Below are 18,203 nucleotides of genomic sequence, written 5' to 3' on the forward strand. Positions count from 1 at the left end.
GTCATGAAAACTAACACTCTGATCCGCTGATAAAGAGCGAAAGCAGGGATCAGAGAAGGGAGTGATTGATATTGCCATAGCTGGAAGCCAAGGGAGCAGGGAAGTCCCAAGGGGGCCTGGAGCAGAGGTTGGCAGTGAGACACCCACGGCCGCCTTAGGGAATCCTCGGATGGCTTCAGATCACGTTGAGTACTCTGAAATTATATGCCAGCTTTGAGTGCATGTCTACACACGAGCGTAAGCATTTTCTGGTGATCTATCAGCTTTCCACTGATAACTATCTGGAAATTGTCAGTCAGATCCTGGGCCAAAAAAGACTAAAGACCCTGGGCAGAGTGAGAAACGAGGAAAGTTAAGGATAAACATGAAGAAAAGCACTAGAAACGGGGGTCTAGTGAAGTGGGCACAGACAGAAAACCCTCAAAAGGGAGGCGGGAGGTGAGGGGTGTGTCCTGTCACTGAGGAATGATTTCAGAGAGCTTTGGTGTCACGTGGTAATTCAGAGCAGGACTGTAGAGCCAAGCTGCCTGAGTTTGGGTCCTGGCTCTGCCCCTTACTAGCTCTATGAACTCAGGCAAATCGTAACCACCCTGTGCTTCGTCTGTAAAATAGGAATACTAATAGTCCCTGTCCTATATAAGGTGGTGGTGAAAATTCAAACCGCACCTGACCCAGAAGACTGAGTATTACGTAAGAATTCATTGTAATTCTTCTGTTCATTCTGACATGTGCTATAGGAATTGTTAGGTGCTGTGAAAGTCAGTAGATGGAGGAATGAGAAGACCACTTGGCTTGGCATGTTGGAAGTGACCAATGAATGACCTCAGAGAGGGCAGAGCCAGTGAGGCACTGCAGCAGGAGCAGGCTGCAGGGAGCTGAGAAATGCAGCCGCCCTGTGGGATTGGGGGCCGTGAGCATAGGTGCTTCTCACACAGAATTTTCGGGTGAAGGAAAGGAGAGGTGGAATAGTAGATTAGGGAGGAGGATACAAAATTAAAAGAAGGGTAGTTTCTTTTTCCTCAAGTGGGGAAATCTGGAACATGTTTTTATGCTGAAAGGACAACACATGGGAGAAGAGATTAAGGAGAGTGGAGAACTGATGCCACGGATGGAAGGTCTCTGTGGGGGAGTTGAAATAAAACCCAAAGTAGGTAGCGTAGCATTAGAAGCTGCAAGGAAAGCATAGATGGTGACAGCGAAGTGCAGAGGGGAAGAGCAGGCAAAGTGAAGGAGTCTGTGTGTGAAAGCACCTTTATCTTTGGTGTCTGGGAAGCGTGGACATCTGCCAAGAACAAGGAGTTGGGGTGGAACAAAGAGCTTGAGAACAGTGAAGATTTGCAGTCGCCTCTGTGGGGAATTGGAAAGTCAAGTAAGTCAGGACGTGCAGAAGGCTTTTGGGAGCCTCACTCTCCTGAACTGGGAAATTACAAGTTTCTATTAAAGCTGTATGGTGTGTTTTTCTAGAAGCACCTAGTAGCAGGGTAGAGGGCAGGAAGAAATGGACAATTGTTTTAACTTAAGCCAGGAGAAAGGGGCAGGAAAAGGTTCAAGGAGGTCATGCAATAAAGCTGCTGGTAACAGTGAAACAGGTCAGCCAGCTTCTTTTCTCTTTCAGAAGGCTTCTATTATCCTTTAAAAATGCAAACCTCATCATATCACTTCCCAGCTATCTCCCATTGGCCTAAGATATAACAAGTCAAAAATCAATGGAAGACTCCGTGACTGGACCTAAACGAAAAGGTGGTATCTTCATCCCATGAGGATGGCATCTGTGTCATTCAGAGTCCCTCGGACTCGCTGGGCTCACAGCTGAGAAGACCAGTCCAACTGTGGCCTCTTCCCATTGGGCTACATGGAGTACCTCCAAAGATGAACTTTGGAGTCTCAGAGAAAACCTCACTTTTGGCCAAATTCTAAGGACTTACAAGATAGGAAAAAGCTTTTCACAGTGAATTCATTTCTCATATGGCTGGTTCCTGGTTGTACTCTTTGAGGAACCTCTTTATTTTTATCACCAACCCCCCACCCACCCCCAAAAAAATCTCAATTTTACACCTATCTTTATGCACAATGTCACTGTCAAATACGGCATCTAAAACAATTCTTAGTCATTAGGAATAGAGACAGTGGAAATGTAATGACTGTGTGCGATGTCAGAGGGATAGCGGATGGGGGAGGGGGTTCACACAGTGTGAGGGATATAAATGATAAACGTCTAAGTATTACTTTGTCTTGTGCACCTGAACTAATAAAAAAAATTTTTTTGATACAAAAAAATAAAACAATGCTTAGTCAAAATAAGTACTCAAATATTTGATTAATCAGTTATTGGTTTCAAAATTCTACTGCTTAATCGAACCTTAAATTTTATCTCCTGGACGTTCTTTTATTTTAAAAAATCCATAATTAGATTAATTTTACATAGACTAGTGTAGACTTTGAGTCTTTTGAGATTGAGATTAATGCGATATTAGGGTAAGTGCTAAAACCAGCACAAACCAGGGTAGTGCCGTCCTGTGTTACTGTAAACTTTACGTGCTACAATGGTATTTTCTCTTTTGTAGGTTGGATCAGGTGGTAATTCATGTAGGAGCACTCAGCTTGAAGGAGTCACAAGAACTGGTATGTATGTAGGTCCATCTGGGAGTGGCCACTTGAGGCACTTCCGTTTTTATGCTGAAGTGAAAATCAATACCATTTTTGCTACCTATTGGATGCTATGCTGGAGAATATAAGATGTGGGACCTCAGGGAGCTCACCGACTGGAAGCAGACACAGAGCCTTAAAGAGAGTAGCCCAAGGTGATAACTGCTGTAGCAGAGCTCTGAATAGGAGATGGAAGCCCCTCTTCCTCTGAGCAAAGTAAGGATGGCTATAGAGGTAGCTAAATTTGCAGGTAAGGAGCAGAATTTGAACCAACTTCCGTTTTCTCTAGGAAGTAAAAGGCCACGCCATCTGCTGGGCATAAAGGAAATGGAAGATGGGGTTCAGCCGTGATGAGTGGTAAAAATTGAGAAATTGCTGCCTGTAGAGTGGCAGAGAACTGAAACACAAAAGATTGCCCCTACCCAAGTTCACAGCAGCACTATTCACGATAGCCAAGAGGCGTTAGCAGCCCAAATGCCCATCTAAGGATGAAAGGATAAACAAAATGTGGTGCATATATACAGTGGAATATTATTCAGCCTCAAAAAGGAAGGAAATCCATCCTGTCATAGGCTACAATATCGAGGGGTCTCATTGAGGACATTATGTTAAGTGAAATAAACCAGTCAAGTGGATAAGGGGGGACTGCTGTATTTGGTATGTCTGTTTCCACCACAGAGAGCCTAATTTCCTGTGATGAGAGCAGTAAAGTCTCTTGTCATGTTAATGAGATGGCTTTTGGAAAACACCCTAAGGATGGGAGAACCAAGTGATTAATGTGATTAAAGGGTTGGAACTTTCAGTTTCAACACCCCCATCCCTAGGGAGGGGAGGGGCTGGAAGTTGAATTAGTCACCAATGGCCAATGATTTAATCAATCATGCCTATGGTATGATGCCTCCATAAAAATCTAAAAAGGGCAGGTTTCAAAGAGCTTCCAGGTTGGTGAACATGTGGAGATTTGGGGAGAGTGGTGCACTTGCATTCCGGGCGGTCGTGGAAGCTCCGTATCTTTCCCTGTGCTGTTCCTGAGTTATATCCTTTTATAATAAACTGGTACTCTAGTCAGTAAAATGCTTCTCTGAGTTCTATGAGCTATGTTAGCAAATTAATCGACCCAAGAAGGGGGTTGTTGGAACCTCCAATCTGAAGCTGGTGGGTCAGAAACACAGGTGATAACCTGGGCTGTGATTGGCATCTGAAGTGAGGGGACGGGTTGGGAACTGAGCCCTTAATCTGTGAGATCTGATTCTGTGTCTAGGTAGATAGTGCCAGAGCTGAGTTGAATTGTAGGACACCCAGCTTGTGGCAGAGAATTGCTAGTTGGGGTGGGGAAAACCCCACACCTACACTCATCAGAACTATGACTGGATCCCTAATGGTCTTCTTTCTTCTTTTAAAGGCCAAACATGCAGCAGAAATAGGAGCCGATGGCATTGCTGTCATTGCACCTTTCTTTCTCAAGCCATGGAACAAAGGTAAGCAGACAGGTGTAAACATAACACCTCACGTGGTCCACTTCTTTTTGCCTCCATTCACAATGGTTATATTTAACTCATGAAAGGCAAGTTTTATGTACTGGAGGCATGAAGTTACGATGGGTACAGAGATCTCCAGAATATTTGGCCTCTCCGGATCCATAAAAGAAAAGACTTCATTAAAGGATTCCGACTCTTTTGCCAAGTAATCTGATTGGGTCATCCACCAAGCTCTGGGTCACCCTGTCTGTGCCTGTGTTTGGGTCAGGTCTCCACTTGTCCTATCAGTTGTGCAGAGTGTCAGAGTCACGTGGCAAAGCATGTGACCATTTTTCTCCAAAAAGAGGAAATTACGTGCTGAGCATTTTGAGACATGTTCTTCTCAAGGTTGAATGAATGATGAATTTGAAAAGAGATTTCACAGAATCATCTATTGTCTTCCAAAATATCAAGTTTTTGCTTTCTCCTTTTCTTCTGCTTTCTCTACAGAAACTATTTGAGGTTTCCAAATATACTGAGTATTTTTAATCCTTTGATTAGCAAGAAACAAAAGAAATACAAATGTTAAAAGGATTAAAAACAGACAAGCTATTACTTGCATGCATGATTAAATAAATCCATAACTAAATATACAATGGGTCAAAATTATCACGAAATATCACCAGTTATTAGGAGAGAAAAAAGTAGTTGTTAATATAGATACATAATTTAAATACTACTATCTTGGGAATTCAAAATGAGCATTTTAAAAGTTTCTTTTTTCCACATGGCTTTAAAATTTTTTACATGAATACATTTTCCAAAAGACAAAGGAAAATTTTTTATAATAATTTTGTCAGAAATATTTGTCACAGAGAGAACACATCATGAGAGTATTCAGATAAAGAACATAAGATTCTCTCTCCCACTATCCAGTGGTGTGGAAAGGGTACGCGCTATTCTGCTGGATTTATTTATCATCTGCAGTATTGTTGCAATTGAAGCTCACACTGGATGGTGTAGAAAGTCCCAATTCCTCAGGAAACTAGAGTGAGCTCTCTTCTGAAATATCTGGATTTCTCCCCAAAAGGAAAAAGTACCAAACTCTGGTTGAATTATTGTGAGATGTGCCACTACTCTTGCAACTTTCCCTCTTTGAGTAGATGTTGGTTATCTTTCTGTTGTAGAATTTTCTCAGTGACAATGTTATTATTCTGATCCTAATGCAAAGTTCTTGTTGTTCACTGACCACCCTGAACCTCTCTGGGGTAAGAGGACACCAGTCCTACCTGATGGCCTTCCAGTTATTGTAAGAGTATTTCATGAGCTCCTCTTAATAGGTGGGAAGTGTCACACCAGTTTTCGTTTTTTTTTTAAATAGTACTTTAGTATGGTAGGACAGTGATCATCTTCTTTTGGCCTTTCTACAGAAAGGAAAACAAAACTTTGAATGAAGTGAGTTGCAAAGACATTGCAGGAGCAATCTCAGGGATGATAAGAGTGGGCAAGAATTTCTGCATTTCATGAGATGGTTCACCAGCGGGGAAAGCCAGTGTTTTACACGTGTTCACATCATGACTTTTCCTGCTGTTCTTTCAGATGTCCTGATTGATTTCCTAAAGGAGGTGGCTGCTGCTGCCCCTGCACAGCCATTTTATTACTATCACATTCCCGCCTTGACAGGGGTAGAGAGTAAGTACTGCTTCTTTCCATGTTTCTTTCCCTCCCCCTCTCACATCTTACCCTATCACACTAAGAAAACCCACTGCTTCCCACCCACCCCAGCATAACACTATTGATCAAATGGTTTCAACTGCTCCAAAAGAAGTCACTTATCAAAAATAAGTCAGCCCTTATCAATCAATCACTGACATCACCTTATAATGGAAGTCGAGTATGAAAAAGGAGTTTACCCACAGGCACTTCTAGCAGGTAACCTATGTCTATCACACTCACTCTTCCTTCTTATATGGGAAGACACAGCCTGTAAGCCCCACTGGGAAAGGGACTGTGTCTACCTTGTACCTGCTGTATTCTCAGTGCCTGGCACCTAAGAAGGTACTCTGACTTTTCCCCACGTTGCTTCTAGCCTTTCTTTTGTTATTACTTCTCCATCAAGAAGATTGTTACAATTAGATTTTTAAAAAAAGTTTCGATTCTTTTTTAAATCCCCTTCATTTCTAACTTCCTTAAAAGAAAAAAAAATTAGAAAGGGTGCTTTATAAATATCCATCTGTTGTCTTCATGGAACCGAAGACTTGGGGCTCCAATGTGACCAGTCCATAGGAACTGCTGGGTGAGGGCAGGTGATTCTGTGCAATCTGCAGTCCGCTCCAGCTGAGAACCGACGCTGGCAGCTCAGGGCAGATGTGTGGGGCTGATGAGGCAGATGTGTGGGGCTGATGAGATGTTACGTGGTATTTTCTGGAGGCGTGCAGAGTAATGCCACATTGACTGTTTTGAGCAGTACGTGCTGAGGAGTTGTTGGATGGGATTCAGGAGAAGATCCCCAGCTTCCAAGGGCTGAAATTCAGTGACACAAATCTCCTAGACTTCGGGCAGTGCGTGGATCAGAATCGCCAGCGACAACTGTCTTTCCTTTTTGGGGTGGATGAGGTAGGTCACCCCTTGGCCTATCCCACAGGTTAGTTTCCCTACAAAGCAATTGATGGAGCTGCTTCTATGGTAGCATCTTCTCTCTGTGTTTCATAAAAGTGACGACTCTTTGTCTGCTTCTGATTAGCAACTGTTGAGTGCTCTGGTGATGGGAGCAACTGGAGCAGTGGGCAGGTAAGCAGGACTCATGTTTCCCGGTGGTTAAAAATGGGTAAAGGGTTATATGTGGAAAGTCCTCCCAGAGAGGCTTTCATCGCCCAAATACTTACACTTCTCGCATGTACATCTTTTCTATAGAAGTTCCCTTTCTTTCCCACGTTCTTGCAGAGAATGAAGTAGGGCTTAGCAATTCAGTCGTTGTTATTAGAAGCATGGGTTGCAGTTAGAGGTAAGGGACAAGAGCTGTGCACAGAATTTCTTGGTCAGAAATTATTTGGTTACCAATAACAGAAACCCATTTGAACGAGCTTATGTGAGCTAAGGTGTTATTATAAAATACTAGGAAATTACATAAAACCCAAGAGGAGGAAGTGCAGCCAGGCCTAAGAGAAGATGAGAATACAGAGCTACCAATCTCTCAACAGCCAAGGCAGCTTGTTCTCCTCTGGAGACGTTCCCCTCTGCATGTCTGTACCACTCTTTTTTCCCGCCTTCTTTTTTCTCTCCAGATGGGTATTCTCTGCTTCCACACGCATGTGGTCCATCATGGCTGCCCGGCCATGGAATCTCAGGATATCACTAGAGAGCACTGCCTAGTCAGGTGTCCACCTAAGGTCCTGTCAGCTGCAGCCAGGAGAGTAGAATCATGTGGCCCAATGCCTACTCAGTAGAAGGCTTAGGGAAGGCAGGCAATTAGATTAGCAAGTCCACTGCATGTGTTAACCTAGTTTATTAGATATGTGCCCGCATGCAGATTGATCGAAATATTTGCATTCACTGAACGTGCATTTCTTCCCTGTCGGAAAAATACAGGGGAAGCAGAATCATATTCGTAACACAGCTTGGTGAGCATGGTCTTGACGAAGAGTAATTGAGTTGGATAGTCTTAATGGCTTGTTCATCAAGCCAGGACGGCCCATAGGGACATTTTTACTGAGGAAACCTGACTTGCTACATCCGCTGACCGTGGAACCGTTTTTTCCCCTGGAAATTCTGATTTTTTTTTACTCTTGTTTTTTTTTGCCTCCATAGTAGGCATTTTAATTCTGTCAACACAATGTATAAGCAAAGGACATTGGATTAGACTTCATGTCTTCCTCATTCTAATCACATTCCTCTCTATCTAACTGGGGACACACCTAAGATCCCTGGGATTCGTATTGTAGTATTCTGAAACTGCTCAGACGTTCATGTACATACTGTGACTGAGCGGTGTTTCACACCTACAGGCGCCTTTTCTGAGCTGTCTTATTTCATTTTCCTTCATTTATTACTGGATTATAATAGGAATATCGTGCTCTTGGAATCCCTTGCCGTCGACTCCAAGGTCTTATATGAAGAACACCCTGTTCTTGGTACACCAAGATAAACCTACTCTCTGATACTGGCTCACTAGATGAGAAGGCCTTAGCAACTGGAGAAACATTTTTGTTACGAATTTCTATCACCTATCTTTCTGCTTTCTCTAAGAATTCAGTGATTAGTCTATTTGTCTTTACTGGTAAAGATAGAGCTCTTTTTTTTTTTTTTTGTTTAAGTTTGTAGGAACATTTTATCAGACCAAATAACTTCTTCTCACTTGCCTTTTTGTAATAGAATTGTAATAGAAGGCAACGTGAAGCGATGGAAAGCCTTTGTGGCAACTCTGTAGCCCGTCTTTGAGCCATAATTTCTTCACGGTGAAGCAGAAACCAGGCCTCCCTTGCAGGCCTTTGAGAAGATTAGACATGATTTATGTCAAGCGCCTAGAATATAATAGGCACTCAATAAATGGCCTCTCATTTTATTAGTATCGTTATTAGTATAATTTTCCTAGAAACTGGTCTCTAGGTAACACATAAGTTGTCAGGAATTTAGGGAATCTGTTGGGACTTGCCCCTTTTATGTGGGGCTCCTTTCACCCAGCTCCTCAGCATAAGGCTTGGAGGACTCATCTCAGACTGTACATTTTCCCCACAATTCTTCTGTAGCTTTACGCCTTTGTGTGCTGTCCTGGGGCAGATGTTGGCCCCAGCAGCTCCCTACCAAGTACACCTCCAACTTCCACCTTTCTTTTTCTTTTTTCTAATGTTATCCTTTACCCACTTTTCTCCATTCCCTTGGGTGTTCTCTGCCTCCTCTTGGCACTGCTTAGAGTTGCTGGAAAACTCAGAACTGAAGACACCTGACCCTCTCATAGATTAGGGCCTAAAAATTGACTTCTGGAAGATCTGGTATATTTTTGCCTTTTCAGCAGTACAGGGGTTTCAAGATCTGCGCCTTTCCTCCTAGGTTACTGACCCTGCAGTATGTGCTGTTTTCTTTCCAGTACCTATAATTACCTGGGGAAAAAGACAAACCAGATGTTGGAGGCTTTTGAACGAAAGGACCTCTCTTCCGCCCTGAACCATCAGGTTAAACATTTCTTCCCTTCACGTAAATCACAGCCTTTTGTCTTTCCTACTTGAGAAGTCTTCGTGTCTCTTATCCTACCATACCTGCCCTTATTAAAATGGCCTAGCTGCCTCTTTCTTTACTTTCCTTCCGTTTCTTACTTTTTCTTGTTTCAAGTCAAACCTGTCCATCGTCCATCCTTCCTACGTATCTAATCAGGACAGGCCCCCTGTGGAAATGACTCCTCTCTATTCCTCTTGGAAATGACCTCATTTTTGTTCTATGTTCAAAGTATTTTGGGGACTATAAAATAATAGTGATAGATTTCTGGGGAAATGACCACAGGCTAGCCCCTTGAGGACATCACACTTGAGTCACCAGAGTATATGAAGAAGCTTTGAAGCTGGTAACCTAAAATGGGGAGACTTTAATCCAAGGTCAGAGCAGGTTAGTTCTCTTCAGCTTGGAAATGTGTGGAGAATGGAAAACATCCACCAGGCAGGAAACAGGAGCCCGGTGGGTAATCCATAAGGAGACGCTGGCTTTGAAACAGGAAGAGAAAAGCAGGAGTAGCTGGTGTGTTACAGGGAAGAGCTCCGGGGAAACAGTGGCTGCCATGACCATTACATGGAGGACAGCCGAGCTGTCCAGAGAACGAAGCCTCACTGGGTAGAACCAGTCTCAGCAGCTGGGTAGTGTCTGTACTTCAGGTAAATGGAATGAGGTGGAAAGAAATAGGGTCGGCTCAAGAGAAAGACTTGAGGCTGAGAGGCATAGGGATTTTCAGGTTAACTAACTTGACGGGGAGGAGTACCCCAAGAATTTAAGTGGAAATGAAAGGTGTAAGCAGGATCAGAGCCGTCGGTCTGTCCAGAACACTGAGCCAGCCTAAATGCACTGCCTACTCAAAGTTTAAATAGCTTATTTAATACTCACCTTTATTCAGCCCCACACCAGGTGAAACTGAAAGCAGAAACAGGACAGGGGCTTAGGAAGCTGTGCCAACTAAACTAAACATTGGCAAGACTTCGGTTTAAATTACGAAAAGAAGTCTGAATTGTGCGGACTCCGGCATCTCTTTGCATTCATGGTATTCATTTTCCTTGGTTCCCCAGAAAAAGTTACTTTTGAAAACTCTAACCTGTTCTGAGCTGAATGACAGGGAAATCATAGGATGGAGTAAACTGTGAAGCAATTATGATACGGATCCTTAATGATTTCTTTTTTTTGGCTGATCCACTTTTCTTCTCATTTCTTTTTTACCTTTAGTCCCACTCAAATAAATCATCCCACTCAAAACAGTATTGGAAAGCAACTTAGTTTTCTACATTCTCCGTTTCTTCTTACAGGAGGCAAGTGTGAGTGGGTCTTATTTACTCATTTATTCGCAGGCCAAGGACTGAGCTGATTGCATAATTTCAGTGCAGCTGGTCTCTGCCCTAAAGGAGTTTGCAGTCGTGTGAAGAAGCAGACTATTCGTTACAACATTGTTTATAATATTAATAGTAAAAGATGGAAACAGCCCAAATAACCATCTCTAAGGAAATGGTTAAGTACATTATGTTTGAGTTGTGCAACTGAGTTACATACAGCCCTTTAAAAGGATGAGCTAATTTTGTATTTACAGATCTGGAAAGATCTTCATGATATTAAGTGTAAAAAAGCAGCAGAGTGCAGACTTGTGAATGTCACGTGCTATAGTTCATGTGTAAGGATAAAAAGAACATACACCTATGTGTTTATAAGGCTCTGGGTATTAAAATTTTATTCAGCATTGAATTTTTGTTACTAGTATACAGTTGATTAAAACAACATCCAAGTAGAATGTTATTGAAAGTACGTCTCTTAATGAGATAAACAGGAGCTGTTTTTTATGAATCAGTTCATGAATTCATGGGTGAATATTACTTAATGCTAAGATGAGTGACAGTTCAGCGTCAATACTATTTCCGGTTTTCGTTTTTAGAGAAATTAGTGCTGTGGAACCCTGTTCATATAAATTAGTAGGTAAGAATAGAAAAAAGTTTGTTATAGCACTGTCGCTCAATTCTTTTTGAGTCCTATGCCAAAAATCAGAATGCATCATCATTTAATGATTTTCAGCTGACAACCTGAATGGCAACATTGAAAGCAGTGTTGAAAGCAAAAAAATTGAAAACCCTATGATTTTTTTAGAGGATCTGTTATCCATTAAGAGGAATCACTCTGTCACTCTCTTTGTTGATGCCAGTACCAACATTTTGATTTGCTCCTTTATTTGGTTCCCCAAGCTGTCCCGGGGCAATGATATGGGAGGTATGTCTTTGTTTTTTCAAAAGTGGGAGAAGAAAGACTGTGAAAGGGGAAATAAAAAAGGACAACCTGCAACCTCCATTATGTGCAATTTCTTATTATGATCAATTTTTAGAAAATAGCACGTATGGAAGTTGAGGATCTAGAAATGTATCCCCAGAAATCTTAGCCTTGGCCAAGTGCCCCTTACATATCTTGCAAAGTACCCCAGAAGTGAGTTTACCCAGGTTTGAAAATGGCGGCACTAAGCTGATACTTAATGTGAGCTAGATGGATAAAGGGTGTCTTCCCTTTCTGACCTCTGTGTTGTACAATTCTATCACTCGAACTTCTTTTCTGCACGGATCCATTTTATAAGGCTCATATAGATGAAATGATCCTACCTTACTTACCCTAGATGGCTCTCAACCATCCTCACGGGGCTGATTTTCTTCACTCTGACAGACCTTCCGGAAACTAAGGGGTGTGGGCTTTTTAGTTTGGGGTTTCTGTCATTTGACCTCTACATTCTTTAAATTGTGATCACAGTGATACTGACTATACATTTATGTGTTCCTTTCCAGTTTTGTATTCAGAGATTTATCAACTTTGTGGTCAAACTAGGTAAGTGTCCTGCCTTGTCTGCTACTGGAGAATGTAAAGGAAATGGACTTTCTTCAGGGAAAGTCATGAGGGATTTTGATCACTTTCTCTGAGGGGTCAGCAGGAGCATCATTTAATGCTCTATTACAAGTCGAGTTTTATCCCCAATACTGACCCTCAGGGCCAACCCTATATAGTGGTGAAGTAAACCTAGTAGGAAGGTCTTGGGCACCCTTCTCCAGTTTAGCACTTTGCTCACACCCCATTCTACACACACCCCCTTTTTTATTCCTTCTCTTCTACACCATCAGCCCTCCCCCACTTTACTTGCCTCTGCTCATTAAAATTCTACTCCCACACTGTGGCTGATCTCAGCCTAAGTCCTTGGAGGAAGGCAGTCTGAATATAGATCTTACTAAATTGTGAATGACTGACAGCTCTCCCAAGAGTATTTACAACTTAAGAGGAATTTAGAAACACAAGTAAGCTTAAATGGATAGAGGATTGGATAATAGGACAATGTAAAATTTGAGGGAAATGCAGTAAATTTGAGTAGAGAAACTTCTCCAGAGTCTCCTAAGTCTTATCCTATGATATGTGACAAATGCCAACATTCACTCCACTTGTGGAAGAGATTGGCCTTGCCTGAGAACCTGGGTCAAGTCCAGGGAAAGTTTTAGGTTTATTCTTGGCAAACCTCCTGCCTCCCTTTCAGAGCCTTTCTGCCTTTTCCTGGCAACCCTCCTGAGCCCAAGCATCTATTATACATTATGCCCCTCATTCTCACAGGCTTCTCAGTGAACTCTCTTCACCCTTCAAAGCCAGTGTTTCCCATTTGCTTTTCTCCTTTCATAATTTTTCTCCTATTTGTGTGCCACCAGTACTATTAATGACCTATTATTATCCCCTTGTCCTAAGCAATACCTTTCACAAAATGGTGGGTTTGGTATGATAGTTATACGTTACTGAAGCACATTAAAGTAGATACAGAACTATTGAATTTTTTAAAGAACTAAAAGTTTGCCTCTCTCTATAAGATCATTTTGCATACCAGCAGTGATATTGTAACAGTTTTACAAAATATAGCTCTAAGATATTACCTGAAAGGATTAACTCTTTTGCCAGCATATTTGCATTGTAAAAGGGGACTCTTGAAGATAGTGTTTATGCTGTAAAAGAACATATCGTTAAAGAACTCATTTCAAACTTCCTTGGAAGTTGGAGTTTTCATGGTTTAGTCAGAGAGAAACTTATTTAAATAAACTTGTAGTCTTCCCATGGAGGTAGCTCCCTATTTGACCATCGATAATAAGCCTTTGAGGGCCATTTTACATTCATCAGATATGTTCTATGTATTTAATGATGCTAGTATTTTTCTTCCCAATGCTCAATTGCTATTGTAACTATATAAGTCATGTTTGACTTCTGCAGTTACAAGAGTGGTTACCATCAGCGTCCAGACACTTCTGATTACAATGAACTACTGCTTGAACAACATTGACCAAAGTGTCCACTTGTACACATTTTTTTGGCACCCCCCCGTGTATACACACACACACACACACACACACACACACAGGGTGCCAAAAAAATGTATACACATTTTAAGAAAGGAAAAAAAACTGTATTAAAATTACGCTGATGGTAACCACTTTGAGCACCTCTTGTAATTGCAGAAATCAAACATGACTTGTATTCATCTTTTGTTATCGGTATATATTGAGTATTACAATTTTAACACAGTTTTTTCCTTTTTTAAAGTGTGTATACATTTTTTTGGCACCCTCTGTATTTATATCTGTGTTGTATTCTGGATTATTTCCTGAGATCTACCTTCAAAATCACTAATTTTATCTTTAGCTATATTTTCTACTATTTAGTTTCACTGGTTATATATTTTTCATTTCCAGGATTTCTTTTTGGCTTTTCTTTCAAATCTTCTTGTTCTTTACCATGTTTCCCTGAAAATAAGACCTAGCCAGACAATCAGCTCTAATGCGTCTTTTGGAGCAAAAATCAATATAAGACCTGGTCTTATATAATTTATAGTATAGTATAGTATAGTATAGTATAGTATAGTATAGTATAGTATAACATAATATAATACCGGGTCTTATATTGATTTGTGCTCCAAAAGACACATTAGAGCTGATGGTCCTGTTAGGTCTTATTTTCGGGGAAACACGGTATATGCTTGAATCAGATTACTTTCGTGGACCATTCTGTTTCAGCACCTCCTCACCACACTGACCTCTATATTCCTGCGACCTTGGTCCCTCCTTCTTGCTTTTCAGTTGACTTTGAGTCTTACTCTGTTTTGTTTGACAATTTGTCAATTGGCTAAAATTTTTCCAGCATTTCTATGTATTTGAAGTAGGAAAAGGGATCCCCTACGGCTGCTCAGTCTGCCATATTGACTAGAAATGTTCCCATCTTTTAGTGTGCCTAATGCTATCGTGGTAGTCACTGTAAAATCCCTTCTTTGGGGTGTTTGTGGTGAAGTGGACAGTCTCAGTCACGTTTCCTCATTTATTTTTCTTTTCTAGGTTTTGGAGTGTCCCAGACCAAAGCCATCATGACTCTGGTATCTGGGATTCCAATGGGCCCACCCCGGCTTCCACTGCAGAAAGCCTCCAGGGAGTTTATTGAAAATGCAGAAGCTAAACTGAAGAGCCTGGGTTTGCTTTCTTTCACTGATTTAAAGGATGGAAACTTGGAGGCCTGTAGCTAATGCCTCTCTATCAAATCAGGGTGTATGCATTGAGATATAATCGACCTTGAATATTGCATTCAGTTCTCAAGGACTTTTTCGATGAGCTTGAACTAAACGCTTTCCTAGCAAATGGAATCTCACATCAATCAACAAGTATTTAAGTACTTAACTACTATCCTACAGAAGTTTTATTTTCAAAGGGGCAAAACTTCTATTAATACAAGGAATTATGAGCCCTAAGTCATTCAATATTTCACAAAATCTTTGTGGAGAAACATCTGCTTATATGGATGTAATGGAATCAAGAAGAAAATTATAATTGATTAATTCTATCTGCTTTTGGGGGCTCCCACTATCTTGATTTCTGGTTCTTAATCCTATTTTAAAGTTTTCTAATTTTAAGCCACTGTAATGCACTTTAATTTTAATAAATATTCATTTGGAATCTAGGCCTACTCTGAGCTATTTAGGCAGGTATGGTAACTTTAATGACAAATTATGACATGTCTCAGCTGTGCACAGCTCTCTTGGCTGCTCAGTCTAACTCTAGGACGCTTGCTTTTAGATCAGGTTTCCCCCAAAACATTGGATTAGGTGAAGACTGGCATAAGTTCCTCTAACGAAGGGGTCCATTAGGGTGGTTCTCATATTAACAAAGGCAAGGCCTTCCAAAAATAATTCAAGTTTCCACTTGTTGCTTTATGAGAACTTCTTAAAGCTCAAAGTTTCAAAGAACCAGAGTTCTGCCGGCACCGCAAACTTCCCCTTTCCCCACTAGAAGGAAGTGTCTTCCCTATAGTATCCTGAAATATTGGAAGTGAAGGCCACTGTCCCTTCTGCAGTGAGCCCAGGGGCTAGTGTTATTTCCCAGTCACACTTTAAAGCAGTCAGTTTTCTTCAGTGATAGGTTTGGGGTGGACCCAAAGATCTCACTTGAGCTTTCCCTATACCCCTTCTTTACTCTTTTCTTTCTCTGTAATTTATCACTGGCTGTTTAATCTCCTTTCTATCAAACCCTGGTGTTTGTTTTCTTGTAACAAAGTGTATTGACAGTCAACCCTTAGTGATTTTAACTTTGACTATTTAGTCTATTAATTACCTAGGGTTTTTGTTTTTGTTTCTTCTTTAATTAGTCTGCTCATTGGGAGAGGAGAATTTGAAACTCATATCAATTCTCTTTATTTTTTATCTTTTAAAACTATAAAGAAAACTTTTTAAAATGAGAATTTGAAATTATCAGTGAATTCAATTATCTTTGCTGACCGTCTCTTTAATTGATCAGCTAGTTAAGAGTCATTATATTTCTGTCTCCTCACTCCTCTTTTTTTTCAATGAGGATAAATCTTGGGTATCCACAAAGCAAATAACTCTGTTTTTGATCTTCTAAAATCAGTGCTTGGAGAACTTTTAAGATGGTTAATGAGATTTTATGAACACAAAGAGAAATATAATCATTAAATCAAAATGACCAGTGGGGTGGCCTGTTAGCTCAGTTGGTTAGAGTGTGGTGCTATTAACACCAAAGTTGCCGGTTTGATCTCCGAATGGGCCACTGTGAGCTGTGCCCCCCCTTAAAAAAAATAAATTAAATAAAACAGCTTTCATTAAAAAAAAAAAAGACCAGGGCTGAGTTGAGCTCTATATATTGTAATATCCAATTCCTTAGAAATGAACAAGTATTATATAGCAGTAGTTTACTAAAATTTTTGCATATTGTGAACTTACTATTATCTTTGAATTTAGTTTTTAATATTAAAACTAAAGTGATGTGAAATATTTCATCCAACACAATGTTATAGTCTTTTCACCCTCTACCCAGCATCTAGTTTGTAACAGACATGTTTCCTGAATATGCTCCTCTTCTGTTTTTTTGTTTTGTTTTGTTTTGTTTTTGTTTTTGTTTTTGTTTTATTGTTGCTATTGTTCACTTTTCACTGAAGGTGTTGAGTTCTGGCTTTATGTGTGGATCTCCTCAGCCTGGGTGGGAGGCCTTTAGGCTTTGTCTCTTTTTTCCTAAGCCCCCTGCAGCTTTTAGTAAAAGGAAGCTCAAGTTCATCAGGGATCAGCAGGGACTCTCTCAGGGTAGGTGCTTAAATCAGGATTTCCTTGCCTCTTTGGATTCATTTCTTCACTTCAGTTTTGTTTACCTGTATAGCATTTTCTTACTTTCTTGGCAGCACATCAATGCTTTTTTTTTTTTTCAAACTGTATTCAATATTTGTTATTTTTCAGTGGTAGGCTTACTTAGGGCATCTCCATTTTTTCCCCCCAAGCTTTGGAATCTTTCACTTTAGAAGTCTCTTTTAAATACAGCAAATGTATAGTTTGCTGTGTGTTCCAATCTGAGAGTCATTTTTTCTTAATAGGTGAGTATAACTCATTTACCTTTATTGAAAGCTTTTCTAATGTAGTTTGCAGAAGGAAACATTTTGTTTATTCATGCAAATACAGTACATTCTATACTATTATCCAATGTCTTTCCCTGAATGATTTTACTCTTCATTGAAGAAAGAAAATAAAAGAATGAGTAAATGCTAAACCGAGTTATTTGGATTGTAGGAGAAACAGTTCTAAAGGGATTGATCACTAAGAGCTAGAATAGTTAAGAAAAAAAACGTAATGAAAGAGGTGAAAAGGATGGATAGGTATGATGGGCCCAGGTTAACTTGATTAGTCTGGATTTTCTTGAACAACCCCAACTTGAAATATTTTGTACTGCTTTCATGGGAAACACGAGTTCAAAAATTTAACAGTGACTACTACAATAGTTAAGGATACAAACTATTCCAAACTCTCTGAAGACAAAAGGATCTCCAGTTTAGGACAAAACAACTTTGCAGTTTCTAACCATTCATTAGTTTTTACTGAGCACTTAACGGTGCACCAAGCACGGTGACGAGTGGCCTGAGCCAGGCAGGCAGGGTTCCTGCCTTTACTGAGCTTACTTCTTTATCAGACGTTCGATTTAGAGTATCTGAATCACTACAACACCACCTATTGAACACCGTGCCGAGTACAGAACTAAGTAAGCGCCCTTCATGTGCCATCTCATTGAATCATCACAACAACGCTATAAATCTAGCACTTCAGATTTCCAGTTCTGACTTCGAAGGGCACCTCATCTACTAGGAGTCTCTATGACAAAAGCTGCGGAACAATTTGCTGCATCAAAATAGTACAAGACCCCCACTCCCAAAAATGTGCCAAAGCAGCCAGCACACTACCGGAAGTAGCGGGCTGGGGCGGGGCAGGCGAGGCGCCGCGGATCTCCCTGGCGACTGGACGCTCCGCGCCGCTACTGAGCCGCGGCCCCGCCCCTCCCTCGGGGCTCCCTCTGCCCAAGCTCTTTCTGCGCCTGCGTACGC

General features: G+C 40.9%; 1 protein-coding gene across 7 annotated transcripts in view; it reads left to right on the plus strand.

Moving 5' to 3' along the window:
• Positions 1-16,456, plus strand: part of NPL (N-acetylneuraminate pyruvate lyase) — a 29,654-nt gene extending 13,198 nt beyond the window's left edge. For 6 of the 7 annotated variants that reach the window (XM_074322072.2, XM_074322070.2, XM_074322071.2 and 3 more), the window contains 8 exons: positions 2,565-2,622; positions 4,049-4,124; positions 5,703-5,795; positions 6,571-6,719; positions 6,847-6,893; positions 9,187-9,271; positions 12,107-12,146; positions 14,672-16,456. In XM_074322072.2, coding sequence (XP_074178173.2) covers positions 2,565-2,622; positions 4,049-4,124; positions 5,703-5,795; positions 6,571-6,719; positions 6,847-6,893; positions 9,187-9,271; positions 12,107-12,146; positions 14,672-14,856 — 733 coding nt within the window. In that variant the 3' untranslated portion in view covers positions 14,857-16,456. The remainder of the gene's footprint in view (positions 1-2,564; positions 2,623-4,048; positions 4,125-5,702; positions 5,796-6,570; positions 6,720-6,846; positions 6,894-9,186; positions 9,272-12,106; positions 12,147-14,671) is intronic. The other variant, XM_074322073.2, reaches the window with a different exon arrangement.
• Positions 16,457-18,203: the final 1,747 nt, after the last annotated feature.

This window comes from Rhinolophus sinicus, chromosome 11 (assembly GCF_057876585.1).
Source record: "Rhinolophus sinicus isolate RSI-liver-muscle chromosome 11, RSI-T2T, whole genome shotgun sequence".
Classification (NCBI taxonomy): Eukaryota; Metazoa; Chordata; class Mammalia; order Chiroptera; family Rhinolophidae; genus Rhinolophus; species Rhinolophus sinicus.